The sequence below is a fragment of the Populus alba genome, chromosome 18, assembly GCF_005239225.2.
Source record: "Populus alba chromosome 18, ASM523922v2, whole genome shotgun sequence".
Taxonomy (NCBI): domain Eukaryota; kingdom Viridiplantae; phylum Streptophyta; class Magnoliopsida; order Malpighiales; family Salicaceae; genus Populus; species Populus alba.
The window spans coordinates 8,357,426-8,380,139 of NC_133301.1; the positions used below are offsets into that span (position 1 = coordinate 8,357,426).

The 22,714-nt window shown below is 30.7% G+C and overlaps 2 protein-coding genes across 2 annotated transcripts; one reads left to right on the forward strand and one right to left on the reverse strand.

The window, feature by feature from the left end:
- Positions 1-6,077: 6,077 nt before the first annotated feature.
- On the forward strand, positions 6,078-8,548 carry LOC118054162 (mitogen-activated protein kinase kinase 6). The gene is made up of 8 exons (XM_035065631.2): positions 6,078-6,280; positions 6,374-6,467; positions 6,561-6,695; positions 6,867-7,091; positions 7,202-7,384; positions 7,596-7,819; positions 8,161-8,206; positions 8,318-8,548. The coding sequence occupies exons 1-8, from the start codon at positions 6,207-6,209 to the stop codon at positions 8,408-8,410; spliced, it is 1,074 nt and encodes a 357-aa protein (XP_034921522.1). The 5' UTR covers positions 6,078-6,206; the 3' UTR covers positions 8,411-8,548.
- Positions 8,549-9,571: 1,023 nt separating this feature from the next.
- Positions 9,572-14,123, reverse strand: LOC118054163 (glucan endo-1,3-beta-glucosidase 13). Its single transcript, XM_035065633.2, has 4 exons — positions 13,831-14,123; positions 10,586-11,860; positions 10,082-10,112; positions 9,572-9,998 (listed from the first exon to the last, which is right to left on the reverse strand). Exons 1-4 carry the CDS (start codon positions 13,886-13,888, stop codon positions 9,863-9,865), a joined length of 1,500 nt encoding a protein of 499 aa, XP_034921524.1. The 5' UTR covers positions 13,889-14,123; the 3' UTR covers positions 9,572-9,862.
- Between the last annotated feature and the right edge of the window lie 8,591 nt (positions 14,124-22,714).

The following is a 22,714-nucleotide window of genomic DNA, read 5'->3' on the forward strand; positions in this document are numbered from 1 at the left end:
AATTTCATAAAACTTTTTTAAAGTAAAATATTTATGAACCAATCTTGTTTTTTAGATGGCTAACAGAGTCACTTAAATAAATAATATGATATAAGTTTTTAAATTTTAATGTTGTTCTAGAGAGAACAAACAAAGATATTGTGTGAGAAAGTTTTTTTTTTTCTAACTAACTGACATAAAAAATAATAGAGAGTCCATTTTCTATTAACCATTTTATACTTATATTGATGGAGAGTCATAAACTTATCAGAACTCTTTCAAATAAGAGTCCTAGAATTAAAGTTGGCTCTGCAAACTTAATCCTGAGACCAAAAAAAAAAGCATATGTGAGGAATGTTATATTAAACTTGTTATCAAAACTAACATAATATTATTGTTAGTTTATATATCCTGTAGCTAATCAGTTGGTTACATGTGGTACTATTTTATTCATGTAGAACAAATTTAGTTTTATTAAATAAAGATATTATTTATCTTTAATATTCATTTATATTTAATTTATGAATTTAATGTTTGATAAATGAATCTAGAGTAAAGATAAAGTTCATAAAACAAAAACACTTTGCAAATGAAATTATAAAGATGTTATAATTATCTTTCTATTGCATCAAAAGTGTTGTTTCTAATGTTCCTGGTCAATTATCTCTTAATAATGAATATTTATTAGAGTTGTTGAGACAAGTACATATTATGTTCTTTCCTATATGAAATAAATCAGTTGATCTCATAAGCTGAGGTATAGGGGATACCTAGAACTAATATGTAGGCGTTTGTTAGATGACATATGCACTAAGCTAACCCGCATGAGAATTCCATATGAATATATCATTTGTGTCTATGGAAAGACTAATGTGACAATTGTGTAAGTGATCTTTAGACTTGAGATCACTAGATTATCTTATATATAAAGAGTGTTATTTTTTGATCTCATTACACGCTATCTTGGTAAAGGTAATAAATGGCCAGACATTAGATATAATATAAACTATATAAAAGTATTTGAGTGATCAATAAATGATTCATCACTCTAGGTGAATCAAGAAAAATGTTCCACATGTTCTCAAATAGTATTGATTGTTAAATCCTTGTGCAAAGTGGAATGAGATTTGAAAAATATTTCAAATCTTATTCAAATGATTAATGACTATTGTGAACAAATATGATTTGACATGGCAGACACATTCCATGCTAAAATATTTAAATTATAACATTATTGATGAATGAATAATAATCACATTGAGAATCAGGGAAAATATTTCATATGTTCTTAAATAGTATTGATAGTTAAATCCTTGCGTAAGGCGGAATGAGATTTGAAAAGAGTTTCAAATCTTATTCAAAAGATCAATGACTATAATGTTGTGAAAAAATATGATTTGACATGGCACACACACCCCATGCTAAAATATTTAAATTAGAATATTATTGATGAATGGATAATAATCACACTGAGAAACCGATTATTGAAAAGTTAAGTCAAACGAATTATAAATTTTCTAATACTTAGAGGATCGTGACACATTACTAGACGATGCACTTCAAATATAAATTAATCAATTATTGAATTGATAATAAACTAAATTGTTTACTTTATGTAATTCTATTTATTTAGAAGTATAATTTATATTTGGTCCAACATATTAAAACCTAATGGGTCACACACATTAAGAACCATTAGTCAGAAATTAAACTAAGATAATTGATCAAGTGTGACTTGATTGAAAATAATTTTAGAAATTAAGGACTAAATGGATTTAATTCATGGATTATAAATCTAGTTCTGGAATAATCAAGTAGGGACTTGAATGATTAAATTTTTAAAATTATCCTTAAATAATATATGGATATTATTTAAGAGGAAAGTTGATATTTTATCATTTATAGGGTTTTTAGAATTCCTTATAAATATAAAGCTAGGCCTATTATTTTGGTACAGAAAAAAAAAAAAGTTATGTCAGATAATTTTTACAAAAAAACTACGTAAACACAAAATTAGAGTTAGCACTCTAAACTTAGCAAACCCCTCTCTTCTAAATAGAAATTTAAGAGATTTTTTATTGGTGATTTGTGTGAATTATCATTAGAGGCCGGACAAGTGGACGACTTGTAGTTTCCTTTTAAGTTTTGGTTTTGTTTTTTTTAATCATATTTGGTATTTTAGCATACTCTCATACATAAACATCTTGGGTTTCCTTTTATAATCTTAACATGTATGACACTTTTCACTATTTTAAATAGTCCAAGAAAAAATAGATTAATTTTATTGCATGTATGTGCATCCTGTGATGTATGTTATAACTTTAGTTATGGGATACATCATAAGGTTTGGCCGGTAATAAAACGCCTTACTTAGCAAAGAAAAAAATTCCAATTTCTTTCATAAAATTTCCAATTTTCAAGCTTCCCTTTCTTTAAAAAAAAAATATATGATTTTTTATTTTATTATCCACAGATAATGCCTAAAGTAAATGAACCGTAATAGGTCATTACTTTTAGGTATCAGTTAGGGATAACGGTTTTTTTTTTTCATGAAAATACTTTGGTTTTCAAAAAATGAAACATTTTTTTTTTCAAAATAAGAATGCATGAGTTGTCAAGTTTTACTTATGATATAAATAATGATACTAATTATAATCATAAATACTTTGGTCTTCAAGATTGTCCATCAATCATACATGTAGATTAATGAGTCTTCGAATATTGTTATATACATGTTTTATTGGAGACTATAAGCTAAAAGAAATAAATAATAAGTATGTAAATACACTAATATGTTTTAGGATAAATGAACTCTAATAGGTCATTATCTTGATAGTGTATGCATTTTGGTCCAATAAAAGTGTCTATTTTGTTAGGTACCTCTAGATCATACTTTCAAGTAGATGAACCGTCAATAGTCACTATTTTGATACTTAGAACTAAGGTACTAAAAATCACTTAACAAAATACGTATGATCTTTCATCGAGGATAAATGAATTATTACTAGTCGTTATCCTGGAATCTTGATTTCATAAACAAGTTTTCAGCAACATCCCTTTTAGGTTTAGGGTTGAATCAACATTAGCCCACATATGTATGCCTTGTTGCTTAAAAGATCATTACTAAAGCATCAATTGGAGATAACATATCTTATATGGCTAGACTCGAGCATTAATTAAGCATCAATTGGAGATAACATATCTTATATAGCTAGACTAAAGATAAGTCAATTCACTAATCATTTATGAGATAAAAGTACCATAATAGGCTATTATCCCAAAAGAAATTAGGAATGACAAGACGATTTGACCTTAGATAAAAGAGACACCGACCTAACCATCCATCCCTTTACTTTAAGGTCTAATCTCGTGCATTATAGCCATTGTCGTGACGTGCACGACGTCAAATGATGGAGCTGCCTCCTGAAACTGAATAAGGTTTTGGGTTTAATTATAAAATTATGATTTGAGGGAGTTACCATCTAATATTAGAGTCACTAGAAAACTTAATGGTTTACGAGAGCCTGGGTAAGGAGATTAGTTATGCAAGAGAAAGATGCATCAACCCCAGTGCATTTTATCTATGATAATTTGCATCATTAATTGATCACTAATCTAAGACATATTTCTATTTATTGGTTTCATCTAATGGTTCAAAGCAGATCTCCATTCGTAAGGAATTTTTTACCTTATCAGGTTAACTCATAATTGTTTCAAAACTCAAAATTTAGCATCACAATTATTTGCTAGATACAACCAATTCCTAACATTTATTACTATTAATATATTTAATTTAATATTGCGAGTATACATAACATTGCAAAATTGATACCCAAATATTAATTAAACAAACTAATTTTTGTGATATTTTTAAAATTTTGATCAAATCCTAATAGATGATCATAAACTGGTTATAATATCTATTTTTGTATTTTTTTTTTAAAACATGATAAAAATGCATTTTTTTTTTTAGAAAGTATGTATGAAATTGTTTTAAAATTTGGCTGTATGCAATTAAAATATTTGGGTTAATTAAAACTTTTTATCTCTTTCCTTTTTTTTTTTTACCATCTATTTAATGCAAAATAAAAATAAAATGCAACACACACACGCACACACATTCTCTTTTTAGTATATTTTACTCACACACTCCAAAAGTGCATGTTTATTAACCACAAAAAATCAAAATTTAACAATAATTTAAACACACAATAAAAATTCAAAAACTTGCAAAATGATCTTTTCAAAAATTGCAAACAGGTTGAAGAGATTGATGGAAACTTAAGAAGGATATTAGAAGATTCTGGGATCGCTGGAATAGTGACAACATATGGGTTTTTGCACCATTAGCACCAGCGACGCTTGGGTTTATGCACCATCATTAGGAAGGAAAAACAATGGGTGGATCAAGTAGATCTCATATTCTTCTCAGCGGTAAGGGGTATTGCCACCTACAAAACAAAGAAAAACCCATTAACACTTGCTTTTATTTTTTTTTTCTCAAATCTACCTCTTTCTTTCTCTATTATAACTCTTTTTTTTTTTTTTTATATCATTAGATCTTCTCCTTTCTATTTTTTGTAAACAAGGATTGTTGTGGGTGGAGGGAGGTTGGTGGTGCTGCCACAAGAAAGAGAAAAAGCAAAGGGAAGTTGTTGTGCTACTGCTGGTGATGATCAAGAGCTACTAATAAAGGGTCATGACTGGTGCTGTTGAGGGCTCACAAGTTTGTAGAGGAATGGGGTTGCTAGTGCTTCATCGTAGGTTTAATATTAATTATGATTAATTTACAACAAAATAACATTCTTAATTATATTGACTCATAAACCTTAATGAGTTAAAGTTTATTTAATCTTAAGCTCAACTCCAATTTATAAATCAAGTTAAGTTTTAACTCATTTAGAGTTCAACTTGTTTCTTGGCCCACACAATGTTGTGGGTTGATAAAAAAAATTTGAACCTTAAAAAGATGCGTAGGCCTTAAGAAACTATTTGTCATTGTTAGTAAGTTTGATATAGTGTTTCAACCTTCAATTCTTTTCACATAACTCATTGCCTAATCTTGGTTTATAATTAACATTGTGAGAGTCATCTTGACGTGATCCAGTTAATTCGACGGGTCCAAAAACAACACGGATGACCAATAAAAAGTGTGGTTTAACTTTAAAAAAATTCAAGAAGAAATCTTTTATCATTATTATTATTAAGATGATAACATATTAGATCGCAACCCATCAAGCCCGCGATTGGGATCATGAACTCATTAAATTTAACAACTTTTTTTTTTTAAGAAACTATTTTTGACTTAATAATATGATAACAAAAATAGGCACTTACATGATTAAACACCAATCAAATATCAGGATATTTATTTAAGATTGCGATAACCTTAAGAAAACAAACTAAAATAAATTATGAAGACCAATTCAAAATTAATCAAATATTAAAAGATAAAATTGATAAAAAAACAAAAAGAATTCAATCAAAAGAAAAAAAAAATTTGGAAGAAGGATTTAAAAAAAAAAAAACTATTTGATATGGTTATTAAACCGGTGACACCTTCAAACCTCTAGACCCAACTTCTTGCCTAACCTGGATTTAGAATTAACTCGTGTGAGAGTTGATTTTACATGATCTAGTTGATTTTGACAGGTTCAAAGGTAACTTAAATGGCTAGTAAAAACCTAATTCGATTTTTTTTTCTTTTCAAAATGACAATTTTTTTTTTTTTAATATTAAGATAAAAAGATATTTAATTAACTTGAGTTTTGCGGCTGAACTTGTAAAATTAGTAACCTAAGATTATGGACTCTACTGAGTTTAAAAACTTTATTTTTTTAACTAATTTTTATTTAATGATATGATATAAAAAAATATATACTTGTAAAAATTAAATATTATTTGTTTTATATTATGATAATTTTATAAAAAAATTAAAATAAATAATGATAATTAATTTTAAAATTAGTAAAATATTAAAAGAAGAAATTGAATTGTAAAATTTAAGAGTTTGAAAAGTTAATGATAATAATAATAAATTTCCAGCGATAGCCACGTATTTGAAGCTAATTTCGAATTTCAGTGCGCGGTCTTCCGTTTGTTTGAATTTGATAGATACATACTCCTCCTGCTATTGTGTAGTCTCCTAACAACTACACAATTAGGGTGAGGAGCGCTCTTGTCTTTTGAAAATAAAAAAACTAAGAAAGAAAACCCTAAGTTCGAAGATGAAGAGCAAGAAGCCACTGCAGCAACTCAAGCTGACCGTACCAGCTCAAGAAACATCAATCGCTTCCTTCTTGTAAGTATCAATTTCAACGTTCTTTTTCTTTTTGCTGTTGATGATAAATATAGTATTAATTTCGATATTTTTAAATTAAATTAAAAATATCAGGACCGCAAGTGGTACATTTCATGACGGAGATTTGCTATTAAATCAGAAAGGTTTGCGTCTCATCTCTGAAGAAAACATAAAGGAATCCCGTGTTGTAAGTTTGTAATTAATTGTTTACTCCAGTTGATTTGATCTATCATTTAATCTTTTCTTATTTTTTTTTTAAATTAATCATCTATTTGTGCAGCCTATCGACAGCAAAGAAGTTGATTTTGATTTCTCATTGGAAGACCTTGAGACCATCAAAGTAATTGGTAAAGGGAGTGGAGGTGTTGTGCAACTGGTTCGCCATAAATGGGCTGGCTCACTATTTGCCTTGAAGGTCATTGTCCCCACAACAATCTTTTTTATTTTTTTTTACCTTTTCTCCACATTTGAAATCTTGGGTGTTCAATTTTTTCATTTCACATAAATCTCTGTGTCTTCACAGCTCTCTTCTTTTTTTTTTTTTTTTAAAAAGTAAATCAACGACAGCTCATATCTGTCTTCACAGGTTATCCAGATGAATATACAAGAAGATATTCGTAAACAAATTGTTCAGGAGCTTAAGATAAACCAAGCTTCACAGTGTTCACATGTTGTTGTTTGCTACCACTCCTTCTATCACAATGGGGCCATTTCTCTTGTATTAGAATACATGGATCGTGGGTCGCTGGCAGATGTGATCAGACAAGTTAAAACAATCCTTGAACCTTATCTGGCTGTCGTTTGTAAGCAGGTTTGATTCTTCTTTCTTGGAATTTAGAGATTTGACCACGAAATAAAAGTCCTTGCGCTTGTTTCATGTTTTCTTTTTCCCCTGGCTCAACATTTATGCATGCATTTCAGGTTTTGCAGGGTCTTGTTTACCTGCACCATGAGCGGCATGTCATACACAGAGACATTAAACCATCCAATCTGTTGGTAAACCAAAAGGGGGAAGTGAAGATAACTGATTTTGGTGTGAGTGCAATGCTAGCTAGCTCTATGGGCCAAAGGGATACTTTTGTTGGTACTTATAATTACATGTCGGTATGTATAGGTTTTAATTTTCTGTTCTTGCTTCATATCACTAAGTTTCTTTTTTGGTGGTTATGTTGATCAGTATACTATCTTATTGTTATTTTCATTTAATCACCTGTATTGGTTTCTATATCTTTCATATTTTTTCTGCACACCACTGATTCGAGATGTAATTCGTATATATATCACTAGTCTTTCCTCTTCTTTTGTTGTTTGATAGCCTGAGAGAATTAGCGGGAGGGCCTATGACTATAGCAGTGATATTTGGAGTTTAGGCTTGGTAGTACTTGAGTGTGCAATTGGACATTTTCCTTACATGCAATCTGAAGATCAACAAGGCTGGCCAAGCTTTTACGAGCTTTTGGAAGCCATTGTGCACAGCCCACCGCCATCTGCCCCAGCAGATCAGTTCTCCCCTGAGTTCTGTTCATTTGTATCAGCCTGGTAACAGCTTGTATAAATTCATTTCACAGTTTAATAATCTATAAGAGCATGCCGTGACTCAGTCTTATATATTTTATCTATTGTTCCTTTTATGTGTCTTCTGGATTATATCTGCTTCTATAATTCTGCTTTTGAAGTTCATTATTTTACATAGACTGTGGATGGCTCATGTGGTTGAACTAATAGATATCACGGTTCCAATGGCTAAAATAGACCGTATCAATTGGCTTCACATACATAAGAACATTTAACATTTTCTTTTTCGCAAAGTCTTTAATTTGTAAATCTCGAAGTGCACTCACTATTAATGTTCCTCATCTTGTTTTCCATGGTATTTGCAGTATACAAAAGGATCCTCAGGGAAGGTTGTCATCTTTGGACCTATTGGTTAGTAACTTAGTATATTGTTTCCTCTATTTTGGAAATTCATGTTTTAGAACTTTTCACCAAAGAGGAAAAGAAGCAGAATCTTGATTGTTGCTCCTTTTATGCTTCCAGAGTCACCCTTTCATCAAAAAGTTCGAAGACAAAGACATTGATCTGGGAATTTTGGTTGGTAGCTTGGAACCTCCTGTGAATTACCCAAGATAGTTACTCTGAAGATATTTCTCGTGTAATGTCATATGTTGTACCAAGTTATTCTGTCTTGGAATATATTGAATGTTTTAATTCATGAATCAGCGAGCCACACCCAAGATTTCATCAATTACCTATAGAAATTAACATTTATATACATCTCTCTTGCATGTCGACGTGATCTTGTTGTTATTGGACATCACTTATTCTCTTACCAAGAGCCTGGGTTTAAGGAAGACAATGCTGTACCGTGGCTGGGTTATATATATATATATATATATATATATACACACCAAATAAAAAATTTAAATATTTATAAATTATTTATCAGATTTTGAATATCTATATAAATATTTATTATTTAATAAAAATTAAAATAGTTAATGTAATATTCGATGTATATGCATATCAAATGATAAATGATATATATATACATGTGTTTATATATATATATATATATATATATATATATATATAAAAAATTTAAATGATTTACAAATATATCTATATAATATAAATAAATATTAAGTTAAATTTGTATTTGTTTCAGGTTGTGTTTGATAATATTTACACTATACTAATTATTCAAAAAAAAAACAAACATCCATTTTTTCTTTGAATTAAATTATCATCATGAGTGAAAATGGTGCTCGATTATTAGTTTGTACGAATAATTGTTGGTTTGATGCCGTTAATGCCAGCAGAGTGTAAGAATAACTGTCTGTATGATGCCAATAATGCCAGCCGAGTGCAAGCGCACACATGCATATTGCTTGACACCCCAATTCCTTTAAGATTTACGGAATTTAATCATCCTTACTGATATGTGGAGTTGATCATGTATCGATGCTATTTTGATGAGTTTTTCGCCAGCTTTCATGGAGCTTCAAGCTTGTTTTCGACCAAATATCAGGTCCATGTCCAAACGTATGAAAGTTCATTGAACCAAACCACATATTTCTACCAACCAGGAAAAGGGTCGATAAGAAATGGATGGAACTCCTGTAGCCATGGGAATTGGGATAAACAAAGAAATCAATTGCATGTTCTTTTATCGTCATTTGAGCTTCTTCTGCGAGATTCTGTGATTCCATAGCTGGCACCTGACCAGCACCAGCAGAACTAAAAGACGACTGATCCAAACTTGCAAGATATAAAGAGAACAAACCATACAACTGAGGGTTAAGATGGATGAGTCTTGCATTCCTCTAAACAAGCACTAAATCATACAAAACTAGGATGGCGGATAGCTCCTTGACAGATGCGTTTTTTCTCAGGATATACACAAGCCAAAAAACAAAAAAAAATAAAATTCAAAACGATTCCTCTTGCCTCACCAAACGGTCCGTTGTTTTCTGGTCGACTTCACTGCACCTACATGATCCGATGCCTCTTGCCTCACCAAACGGTCCGTTGTTTTTCGGTTGACTTCACTGCGCCAACATGATCCTGCTTCCATGTCCATTACTAATGTTCAAAAGATAAAAAATACACAACGCAGGTCATAAGAAGAAAACTAGAAATCCATGCACAGGCTTCATTCTGGGCGGAGGAGGAAGTTGAGGCAATGGCTGTTGTGTTGCTTGCCGCTGTTTTGTTGGTCCTGAGTGATGAATTCAAAATATTTTTGGCACGTTATAACAACAGGAGTGATGTTGAAATCAAAACGATGGTTGTCAAACTTACCCAGTGATCATATACATGCAATTATCATAGCCTGCAAAATAGACAGTTTTTCAAGTGAGTGTTTCAAGGTTCATCCAGACTCTTGACTAAAAGATGATAAAACAAACATCGAAGTCTAATCAGACATCCAACAAAGGCACAGATGCAGAAAAGTTTTACGATCGGGGGAAAATATCAACCCGTCAAACATAAATCACAGGTATGTAATTTGCTAATAAGTTCTGCAAACCAAAGGCAGTTATGAGTTAAACGTAGAGGTTTACTGGGCTAACAAAAAATAAATAAGACAGCCATATTGGAGCACTGTTAAGAAGCTTTTTAATGCTCCTGCTAAATCAAATCCCTGCAAAAGGGAGGGTAACTTGACAGTGCCAATTCATACTCTTTCAAACTGGGAAACACTAGTACTTCCAAGCAAACAGGGATAGCACTCCTGCACGTGAAACAAGAAAAACCAACTAAGGAGTGAAATTTGAACCAAAATGGAGAATGTTAGATACTTACTTGGATCCTTGTTGACTTTAACTCCTGTACCTCCAAAACTGCAAGCAACATCAGAAGCCCCATTTTGCTGGTAGTAACTGTTGAACGCATACGATGCATGGGAGACAAGAGTGTCCGGCTCAAAACATGGTTGACTAGGCTGAATAGCAGAGCAATCCACATCGCCAGAGCCACATGCCCAATCTAAGGCATTCTGCAAGTCAAGTTGGGAAGCATTATTTGAAGCAATGCACCAAGTTGTGCCATTAAAACTGGTCAAACTTTTGTTTGCAGGCACATCAAGGACACCTTTTCCAGAGAAATCCAGATTATAGACACTTGTTTGATCTGGATAAAATAATCCCCAGTTCCTCTCAGATTCCATACCAGGCTTCCTGTTCTCATTGAACAATGAGAAAATATAAACATCTAGTTCCTCCCCAAGCTTTGCAGGAGTACCAGAGTTATTGATGACATGTCGAATTAAATTGGTGTTGTAAATCTGGGCATTATCAGGAGTTGCAGCTTTCTCCTTTGATGACCCTTTGGATGGCCAGCCTGTCTCAGTGACCATTACTTTAATTGTTCTGAAATTCAAAGCCATCAGGGCAAAATAAATGGCATCAATCTGAGCATCAAACATGTTTGTATAAAGCAAACCCGTGTTTGGATCGATCACTTCTGAAGACGACTCAAATAGAGCATAATCCAAAGACACATTATTTGGGGAATCTCTATAAGCATAGTAAGGATAAATATCAATCATGAAAGGAGATTGGTTTTCGGCGAGGAATTCCAGCATGGGTTTCAGAAAGAATGCATGGCTGCTATTAAAAGCCCCTGCAGATGGTGGGAAAGAACGGGACAAAACCCCAAGAGAATGGGTGCTTGAAACTTTGATCTTTTTATGCAGACCAACTTTTTTTAGGGCCATGAGGACATTGTGCATGGCAGGTACAACTAGGGCAGAGGCATTACCAGGGCTTTCTGTTACTTCAGCACCAACAGTTATGCATGTGATCCTTGCAGCCGGGTAGTAAGGAAGGATACTGTTTTTCAACCATGTATCTACATTGGATTGGAATTGAGAGAATGGTAGTAGGTCGGAGTTTGTAATTCCAATCATAAGTTCAACTCCAGTGTTTGCAAAAGCCTTGAGAACCTGGATATTAGAGTCATAAATCCTCAAGTATTTAATTTTATGTTGTTGAACCAACTGAGCAACCTTATCAGGAGTTGGGAGGTCATCAGCATTTCTTCCATAGCAAACTCCAATTGTGCTTCCTCGGCACAAAACTGCAAAATAAAATGAATTTTTTGTTTGTGGAGGTGTTTGAAATGAAAGTACAACCAGCAAGCTAGAACAGCAAAGCTGGAAACTTCTCGTACTTGTAAATAAAAGCAAAATTGTCGGCAACAGTATTGTAACTATCAATGTTCACGACTACTGAAACAATCAACCATACATCATTTATTGTAACTATCAATGGGAGCTTTAAGGAGTCAGTGCAATTACTGAAACAGTCTCAAACACATAGCCAAATGCAAAGAATTGCTTGTGTTGATTTCATCTTGTAGGTGATTGATGAAACTACTTTTACCCTGTGATGGATTACACTTCTCATCAACATAACACTACAATGACTAGATGCTGGGGCTTTAATGTAGGGAAATTGGAGATGGAAAAAAGAGCGGAAGACAGGAAAATATGCTTATTACTTCATGGGGACAGGCATCTAAATATGCTTAAGGCTTTGGTTCCCATCATTGCTAGAATGGGTAGTCCTGTAGGGGTTGCATATTTTTAATCGATACTCACCAATATGAAATTAAACTAAATGCACTGAAGACACACTGTCCTCATGTTATCTCCAACATCAATTTGGAAAATAATTTAAGAATCAACTACTGTTTAAATAAAAATGCTAACGTAATATTTTCACATATTGCCCTAACATATATATTCATCACAAACTTGTTAGCATCGGGAATCCTATCACTAGTGGTTTTCATAAAAAATCTTTGATGTGATTCAGGTTAACAAAATCTTTAATGAACTTGATATAGACAAAGCCTCCATTATGACTACAACTTGACTATATAATGTAGAATGAGTTGGAAGAGAATAGAAGAAAGACTAATGAGAGATCAACAAGAGGAATCCACTTCTTAAACAAAAGAGCATTAGGATCCACCTCAAAATGCTCAAGAACAACAACAACGGTAACTTTAAAATTTTAATTCTCTATCCTCAATCACAAAAATTGTTCCTTAATATAGGTTATAAGAAGGTAATACTGAATTTAATACTATAGAATCCTACATAAAATAGATAATGGAATTTAAAAAACTCCATCTTGATACTGATGGACAAAAGGAAAAACCTTAAATAATAAATCTCCAAATGATTCTTCTTCTTCGATGCATGAAAGCAAAGTACAACATCTGGTTAGCGATTATAGCTTTCTATTAAATGCAGGTAGACTGGTGAAATAAATGTAATGATAGAAAGTGGCATCTCATTGTTAGAACCAATTCTTCAGCAAGCTCCATTTACTCTTGAATGGATACTATGCTACAAAGGTGAACCTACAAAGATTTTGAAATTCTTCCATTATAACTTGGTCCATTTCACTTAAAAGAAAGTTAATTTGTAGAAAAGAACGAAGAACAGTAGCTTATTTAAGGAGTTGATCATTTTTAGTTTATGGAGAAATCAAGTTTATACATAACACAAGAACCCCAAAGATGAGAGCTTTAACACACTAAAACATGGTCAGTCACATAACGTTGAGCTAATTCATTTAGTCAATTACACATTCACATGGTTAGCTAATCTATCTCACGATATAAATAAATTGGATTGACTGTAATCATATCTAGTGCCTAATAGTAATGAATCAATAATACATTCACACTAAAATATTTAGTCTTCTAGGCTGAAAATGTTGCAAATACAGCTCCTGGTAATAAATAAACACTAGTTTTGATAGGCATTACTTGAACAAACAGACACCCACCCAATTTTTTTTTTTTGTTCTTTTTTAAATAAAAGCATATATATATATAAACCGTTTTCAGTAAGAAAAATGAACAAGTCCACATTATAAAAAAAAGAGACTTCATACACATTGGCTCTTCAAAACCAGAAAAAGGTAGAATTTTCAGTACAGACATTGAAAGGTAGGATTTTCAGTACAGACACTGAAAGAAACAGAGGGTAAAATGATTAGTACAAAGAAATGAAGAAGAAGAAGAAGACATACCCAGAAGAGTAAGTAACAGTGATATTAAGAAGATAAGCTGCTCGACTCCTCTCGCCATTGCCCTGCAAGTGAACTAACTTTGTTTTCGTTTAGATAAAATGCTTTTAAGAGATTCTTTTGTTTTCTACTTTACTCTTTTTGTCAGTGATTGCAACGGTCATGGAACGCTACAGGAATCAAGAGACTCTCTCTCTCTGAGATCGTGAACAGAGAGAGAGCAACTAAGCTTTCGTTGGCGTGGACGCTTTGGTCGAATTTCGTGTCGGACAGACAGTAGAACTACAGGACCGGATTTCAGAAATAAACTGTAAAATATAGCTAAGAAGTGCCTCGATTCCGCTAAATGGCATATCTGTCCCCCACTATTTTTTGGATATTTTATTTTTTAAAAAATTAGAACAGTTTTTTAAGAGTTTTAGTAGAGTAATATTATTTAAGAAAGATCCAATGAAATAAACCTTTTAGCTATTTAAAAATATAATATTTACTAAATGATTTTATTTCCAAGCATAAAAAAATATTTTTTATATTTTAGAATAATGATATTTAATAAATTTCAGGATTTTGAAGTGTAAAAAGATGAAACTCAAATAATTCAGTTTAATCAGTCAATTAGTTGATTTAATTGTATGATCTAGTTATCATTTCACATAAAAACTATAATTTTATGATTTTTTAAAAAATATATTTTATGAGTCAAAATATACTTATTTTTTCAACTTTGAAGACTGGAAAATTGACTCCAATTAAAATCTTTAAAAGTTATTGTTTAAATAATAATTGTTCTTTATTTTTTCAATGTTAATGATGTAGTAAGACTTGCGATAATAAGTAATTCAAACAGTCAGATATAGGTCTACCATAATTAAATAAAGATCTGCCCTAAATAGATTATGTAGATGCCCTAACAAATGCATTTATGGACCAATGAGATAGGTCTAGGTCTAATAGAAAGTCTGGTTGCGTTGTCTAGAATAACAGCTCAATAAAGCCATAACTTTTAATTTAATCATTGAATCGCACTCAAATTCTTGCAGGAGTTTCTAGAGATTGTTTTCCATATAGTAGTGACTATGTCGCTATACGAACCATTGTATTTTTAGATACCAAAAATCTTGTCAAGGCCTTTTGATTTTGGCAGTTTTGAGATTTTCCTTATTATTTTTAGAATATGTTGACTAATTTTATTAACCATTATAAACTGGTCAACCAATTACTTTAAGATTTAATTGAAGTTGTGGTTGTAAACTGCGACATCAATTAAATTCTTATCGTGGTTCTCAATCATGACATTTAATTAATGTCATTGTTTAGAACTATAATATCCAAAAGTGTGCTATTTCGTCAAAACTTTTTGCTACTATGTTAATTCACTAATTGTGTTGATTTTGTATATTAATTGTCCAATTTGTCTCTATTGTTTTTCTGTTAATTTTGCTTTACAGTCCCTTTGCTAGGAGGTTGAAACTACGTTTTGTTACTACTATAATGTTAAAAATATTTGATTAATTTATACTTTACAATTTATATATATCCTTCAAAAAGTTATAATTTATACTTTTTTAAACGGCAATTATAAAAACTACTATAATAATAAACACACACACTAGATTTTAATAGTTGAATTATTATATTATAATTAATTAGATTATTTTAATATCCTTACTATTTAGTTATCTAAGACATTTATCATAGCTATAAAAGTTGAATTGACCCAATAAATTACTCAAGAGTAGGATGACCTAGAGCCTAGACTAGTTTGAGAAAAAAATAGAAAAAGAAAAAAAATCAGTTGATCTAGTTAAAATTTCGAATTGATTCATTGACCTGATCAACTTGCATATGAATAAGTCAAAACCTAACCTCTAACTTGTTGATTTTTTTTTTTCAAAATAATGATGTTTTGTTTTTAATTTTTTTAGTTCGACCCTCTCAATTAGGAGCTAGGTCTTGCCTCCCAATAGATTACTCAAGACTAAGATGGCCCGGAGCCTAGATTAGTTTGGTTTAAGAAAAAAATAGAACAAGAAAAAAATTAGTTGATTTAGTCAAAAACTCAAATTGATTCATTGACCTGATCAACTTGGATATGAATCGGTAAAAACCCAACTCTTAACTTATTGATTTTTTTTTTCAAAATAATTCTTTTTATTTTTAATTTTTTTAGGCCGACCCTTTCAATTAGGACTTAGGTCTTGCCTTGAATTGATCTTAAATCAGGTTTTACAACTATACCCTTAACATATGAAAATGATAAAAAAAAAAAAAATACATGCTCTCACCATAATAAAAGCAATGTCATTTATAATGAACAAAAATAACATGATTTATCATATTACTGAGCAATTTTTATTTATAATTCTTTGTATTTAATATAAAAAATAAATTTAAAATTTCATTTTATCTTTAGCATACAAAAAAAATAAAAATAAAACCTTGCCTTCTCTTTAACATGAGCAATAAGAACACAACAAAAATATCCCAAAAATATATCCTCTTGCCTCTCCTTTCACCTTCTTTACTACATCTCTTACTAGCACCGCAACTACTACAAAAAAGCCAACACTCTTTTTCATAAATCTATTAAATTAAACCTATCCCTCTCTCTAGCACGAGCAATAAGAACACAATAAAAATCCTAAAAATATATCCTATTTCTTCTCCTCTAACTTTCTCTACCACATCTCTTACTAACATCGCTACTACAACAAAAAAACCACCACTTTTTTCCATAAATCTATTAAATCAAATCCTATAATTCTTACCTCTCTCTTAGTTCTCCATTCTCTCTTCAGTGTTAGTTTTCAAGCAAGATAATAAAAAAGGGTGAAATCAACCATTAACTAGAAGATTATAATTCGTATTAAGAATTAATTAATCAACTTCTATACAGAACAATGAGTCTTTAGTAGGATAACAAGTGGATTTTATAGATTATTTTGAACAAATATGACTGCTAGGAGTATGTTAAAAAATAAAGGAGGATACTATTATTAGAATCAAGATTACGTAATAATTATCTATTCTATATATAGTTTGTATAGGATTATGATTTTATGTTTGTGTTAAATTCTATCTTTATAATATTATAAATAGGCCATCTAGTAGTTGGAAATGATGGCTATCACCATATACTCAATTTATTCACAACTTTCAACTATATATTGCTTATTGCAATTTATTCTTTACAACTTTTATTTACAGGCTTCCTTTTTATTGCTTTCCTTTTTCTTTTTTTCTTTTTTAATGTTATTCTCTAGTTTATAGCTTCGACACTATCCATGGTTGTTAAAAATGCGTTTTAACTCGTAAAATCGGATGATTTTACGAGTTAAAATACATAAAACGTGTAAAATCGGGGTTTAAACTCGAAAACCAGTAAAATCGGTCAAACCCGGTTAAACTCGCTCAAAAACGGGTCAACTCGTAAAAAACGTTAAAAACGTAACGTTTTCACGATTTAAGCAAAAATTTTAACAAATGCGTAATTTTGAAAGACTCAGCACAACAGTCTCTTTCTTCCAAATTTCCAATCTTCAATCCTCTTGAAAGTTGAAACGTTCTCTCTCCTGAGTCCTGATCTAAAGAGCTCCTACAGTCTACAATCCCATCGATTTCGCTCTCTCCAAATTCATCTCCCCAGTGGCTTAGCCCTTCCTCCTCAGTTCATCGACTCTGATTTTTGTGACTTCTTACCCGATCGATTTCATCAGGTATATTTCCAAAATATCATGTTAATTTTTTTTTTTGGTATTTAATTTCTGTCAATTATCATGGGTTATCCTTAAATTTTTTCTGATCAAAACTGGAGTGGAGGCGTATAGGAATTAGGTTGTATTACTGAAGAGGTGCTTGTCTACGTGATTTTGTGCTTTTCAAACTGCACTCTTAGAATTAATTATAAAAAAGTATTATTTTGGCTACTTTTCAACCAACTAAACCACACTTTAAAACTTAAAAGAAAAGGTGTGTAGAAATGGTGTGATCTAAAGAAAGCTTGCATTGAATTAGATCTCCTATAGGGAGAAATTATGGTATACCAGGCGGAGAAATGGTTGATTCCTGATGGGTCATGCCTAGTCATGATCTGGAGTTTTAGATTGTGGAGCCTTAATATTTTACATCATTTTTCCTTGTTTTGTTTCTGTTTTTCTCCCTTTAATTTTTTTTTTTTGCTTATATTTTTTTGATTAGCACTTTAGAAAAATTATATTAAGTTATAATTTTATTTTATTTTATTTCAGTTCTTTTTTCTTAATTAATTTTTTTTACTATGCTTCGATCAAGTTAAAAAACATCAAAGCTGGAAATGGAAAAGAGGGGGGGACTCTTACAGCCTCTGTTGTTTTATTCAATATATGCATTTACGCTTAATATAGATAAAATACAGTGCTGATTCAAATTATGCTTAATACAAATTGTGAATCTTCTGTCATGTTAAGTGTCATATTTATGATACAGCTTCTGAGAATTTAAAATTTTAACATATGAGGTTAGAAGTTTATTTTGTGTTGTTCTTTGCCACTATATGCTTTCAATAAAAGATGGCTGGCAACAGTTGGAAGAAATGGTGAATTTTCTACTCCTGTATTGTGACCAAGTATGTTGAAATCCTGACTGTATTATGAATATCTGTCAATGTTTTGTTGATGTTTACCTAAAATTTATCACTAGTTTCACCAGTTTAAGAATAGTTTTTGCTTGAACATTTTATACCATAGGGTGACATCTCACGTAGAAAGTTGCTTCGTGTTTACCTACAGACTGTTTGTTTAAGATGTGTTAACTTTTAGTTATTGAAATATTATGGACATGTATGAATTATGTATTTTAAGATGTTTGGATATTTGTATTGTTTATTTTACTTTTATTTAAATTATGTATTTTAAGATATTTGGATATTTGTATTGTTTATTTTACTTGTATTTGAATTATGTATTTTAAGATGTTTGGATGTTTATTTTGCAATTTTATGATTTTAGTTAAAATATTTTACTTGTGATTTTACGATTTTTAGTTAAAAAATTTTACTTTTGATTTTACAATTTTACAATTCGAGTTTATATAGTATGTTTCGTGTCGTGTCAAAAAAATGTTTTTGACAACCTTGGCACTATCCCTTATTTATTTTAAGCATGCTAGGGTCAAGTTTAGAGTTCTATACTCCATTTGATTTTCGAGGTTGATACCTAATTTGTATAATCAATAATATATTAGTAATCATGCTAAAAAGACGAATAGACAAGAACATTTTTATAACAACCAATGACTCGTCGATTTGTGTAACTAATAAGGGCCATTCTCTTAGCCATAAAGAATCTTATAACAATCTACCAACAAATGTACCAAGGGAACAACTTGCAATATATATGTCCTAAGATGACTCTTCATCTCTAATTCCCCATAACAACATAAAACCCTAGTACTCCCATATAGTCTCTATGCTTTGAACTTTTACCAACATCATTATCTCTACCAAATTTTATTGGATATCTTGGTGCTTCATTACCCTATCATAACCCCATGCTTATCCCTTTTTTATGAACCTAGTGACATAACTAGGTGGTCACAACCAACTATACTAAACCCTAATAAGCTAATAATGGCTCCTCTTGAAAAAGTGTTCTTTAATTATAATTTAAACTTGTCTAATGACTTATCATAATAACATTATGGTTTTCAACAAGACCATAAAGGTTATAATAAATCAACTCAATCAGATCCAAAATGAGCTTAGTTAAGGTATGTTATGAACTTATTTTCTCCGATAACAAGCACTCCAATATGAATGTTTGTAGTTTTTTAACCTTATATTAGATATCATGTACCTACCGAAATGGCACAGAAAGTGCAAAAAATGATTTCTTTAATAAGATTAATTAACTCTGATTCAAACAAAGCAACTAGTTATACTCCTCAAAATAAAGATGATCACTATGAAATTGAATTCTCTTCTTATCAACACTCATATAAGAAAGAACCTTTATTATTTAAGTGGCCGAAAAAAGTCATTTCAAGATCTGCAAGATTCCTCTTATTAAAGTCTTTTGTTAATATTCTTTGCAAGATTCCATGAATTTTTTAAGAACGACAAGATTTTGTTAATTCCATGAATTTCAATAGGGTTTATGTAACATCCCCAACATTTGGGTACAAAACCTTTTTAATAAATCTGTAGGTAGTACAATGTTTTTTTTATCAATAAAATGGTCATTCGGTTTATACTATGACCTTACTCTTAAGACCTTATTAATTTATATCTTTGGGTATTACTTTAAATTAACATTATTTCTACCAAGATTTTGGTAAAGTTTTATTTGTATTTTAGATGTTCTAAGTGTAGACATCAATAAAGTAAAAATAACACTTCTAAATTATGTGTTCATGCAAAACCCATCATTTATGTTTGATCCAATCATCGTGGATCTCAAACTCAATATCTATCATTCCTTCCATTATATCTCATTAATCCACAAAACCATTAAGAACTATTAATACTCATATTATCAATAATTATTAATTTAACATATGATGATTATAATATAATAAAGTGTACATTAATGGTATACAAAATAAACTAGTTATATTGTCTCCACACAAAATGCAAAATAATGTATATCATATATTTACAACTTTCATTTTACAAGTTTCGGGAAATTAATTACATAACAAAATAAAATATCTATAATTACAACCCAAAAAGCTAGATTATACATCATGCTAATCCATATTTCCTAAATCTAATCTAAAATATCAACTATTAGCTATTCTTAATGAGCCTGTAAATCACTTGAAATGTAACAAAAACTAATTACATTATTTAAGTCTTAAGTTATAGATTATAAAAAAATTAATAATTTTCATCCAAACTTTACTTTAATCAATTCTTATAATCATATAATCTACTTAATTTGTTTACTCACTCATTTTCCAAACAATCTCTTAAGCTTCACTACAAACTTAGTCATTATGGTATCCTCATATGGAAACCAACACCTCAATATTCTTTCCTGAACACCAATTACCTAGTAACCCATATTGGATACTCATCAATTTGGTCAGCCCATCTTGGTTTTCAAACATTTCAGCATTTCTATTTGGAAGCTAATAATTCGATCAACCCATCTTAGTAGCCAATCAATCCTGCATTCCTAATTAGAAGCCAATATTCCGGTCAACCCATCTTGGTTACCAATTAATCCTAACATCATGTATATATTTCCATCTTTGTTTACTAACCATGCCATTATCAACTAATTTACACAAAAAAAGTAATGAAGCTTTTAGAAAAGAGTTTCTATAAGATACCAAGTACCTACTTGCAGCCTAACTGTGAGTGTGGCTCCATCAATATGCTGAATCACCCTAACAAGTTTTTCCATTAATTATCATTTTCACATAACAACATACTCCTTATTCATTGTAACATTCATTATGGTTCTATTTAGGTTTTTCATTCATATTTTCGAATCATTTACTACAAAAAAAATCAACTTAAATACAAACAACTTCATAATGCCTTTAACTATCATCAATTATACATAATTTCATGAAATTTTCAATTCTCTAAAATTTTGCAACTTCATATTTTATCATTTCAGTACTTCAAGTCAATAAAAAACATTATTCTCATACTCATACACACATTTATAGCACAATTAATGGTCAATATTATAAATGCATAACTTCCCATTTAATTCTCTATATGGTCGAACTTTATAGGCTTCCTACCTATCACCTTTCTTCATCATTCTTTCATGATTTCACTCTTTAACAACCTATAAAGGTCCTAGAAACTCAATTTCTAAGAAATTTTCACTTCCTCCAATTTCATCTCAAGAACCGTAATTCAATTCTTTTTTCAATTTAGCTTAAAATCACTAAATTCTTGTTCAAATTGATACAAATAGTTTTTCAACACTTTACCTAGTTGCCAAATGAAATTTGAAGTTTGATTTGTCAAAACTTTCCCAAAACTTCTCTCTCTTTTCCCTTCTTTCCTTAACTTTTTCTCTCTAATTCAATTTTCCCTCTATTTGATTTTTAATGTGAAAGTGTTTTTATCTGTCAAAATCCTCTCATTTGGCTGCCCCCGTTAGTTTTTAAGAAGACAATAACCAAAATAGTCTAATCAATTTTAGAAATGGTTTGACCAATTTACTAAATTGGTTTAGATGTTTCTCAAAATGGCTAGATTGGTTTTATTACTAGAAAAATGAGCCATAAACCTTTCTTCTTCTATCTTTTTACCTCGTTTTCTTTTCTTTCTCTTATTTTATCTTATTATATGATAATTTTGATTATTTTTAATTTATCTCGGAGTTTACAGTTGAAGTCTAGATTTTAAGAGACTTTGTTCATTAATATTTCCTCCATAATTCTTGTTTAGATTTTAGTAGATAACATAATGGGAGATGTCGTGAGGGGTGCAACGTCGTTTGGCGATGGCGGAGGCTACTTGTCGTGCCTCCTGTGTGAGGTGTGGTGTGTTGGGAATGTTTTTTGGATTTAATTATAAAATTATGATTAAGGTTAAAGAGTCGCCATTTAGTATTATGGTCACTAGGAACTTGTGGTCTACGAGAGTCTGAGTAAAGACTGGTTTGTGTAAGGGAAGACGCATCACCCTAGTGCACTCTACCTAAGGCAAGCTGCATTGTTGTTTAATTGTTTTTTTCTACGTCGGGTTTCTATTCGTTGGTCTTCTCTAAGGCTTAAGGCAGATCTTTCTTTATGAGAAAGTCTACCTTATTGGGTTAAATTCTAACCGTTCTAAAGTTTGAATATTAACATCGTATTTATTTAAATCTTGTATCTTTAATATTTGAGGTTGTACTTTATCGTGTAATTTTACTACCCATAAATATTAAAGTCTACATCTAGA

Excerpts from the sequence above, each read along its gene's own strand:
- LOC118054162 (XM_035065631.2), top strand. The coding sequence starts at position 6,207 with ATGAAGAGCAAGAAGCCACTGCAGCAACTCAAGCTGACCGTACCAGCT. Across the intron at positions 6,281-6,373 it reads ACATCAATCGCTTCCTTCTT|GACCGCAAGTGGTACATTTC; the intron begins GTAAGTATCAAT and ends TAAAAATATCAG. Across the intron at positions 6,468-6,560 it reads ACATAAAGGAATCCCGTGTT|CCTATCGACAGCAAAGAAGT; the intron begins GTAAGTTTGTAA and ends CTATTTGTGCAG.
- LOC118054163 (XM_035065633.2), bottom strand. The coding sequence starts at position 13,888 with ATGGCGAGAGGAGTCGAGCAGCTTATCTTCTTAATATCACTGTTACTT. Across the intron at positions 11,861-13,830 it reads ACTGTTACTTACTCTTCTGG|TTTTGTGCCGAGGAAGCACA; the intron begins GTATGTCTTCTT and ends TTTATTTTGCAG. Across the intron at positions 9,999-10,081 it reads TGCATGTATATGATCACTGG|GACCAACAAAACAGCGGCAA; the intron begins GTAAGTTTGACA and ends TTCATCACTCAG.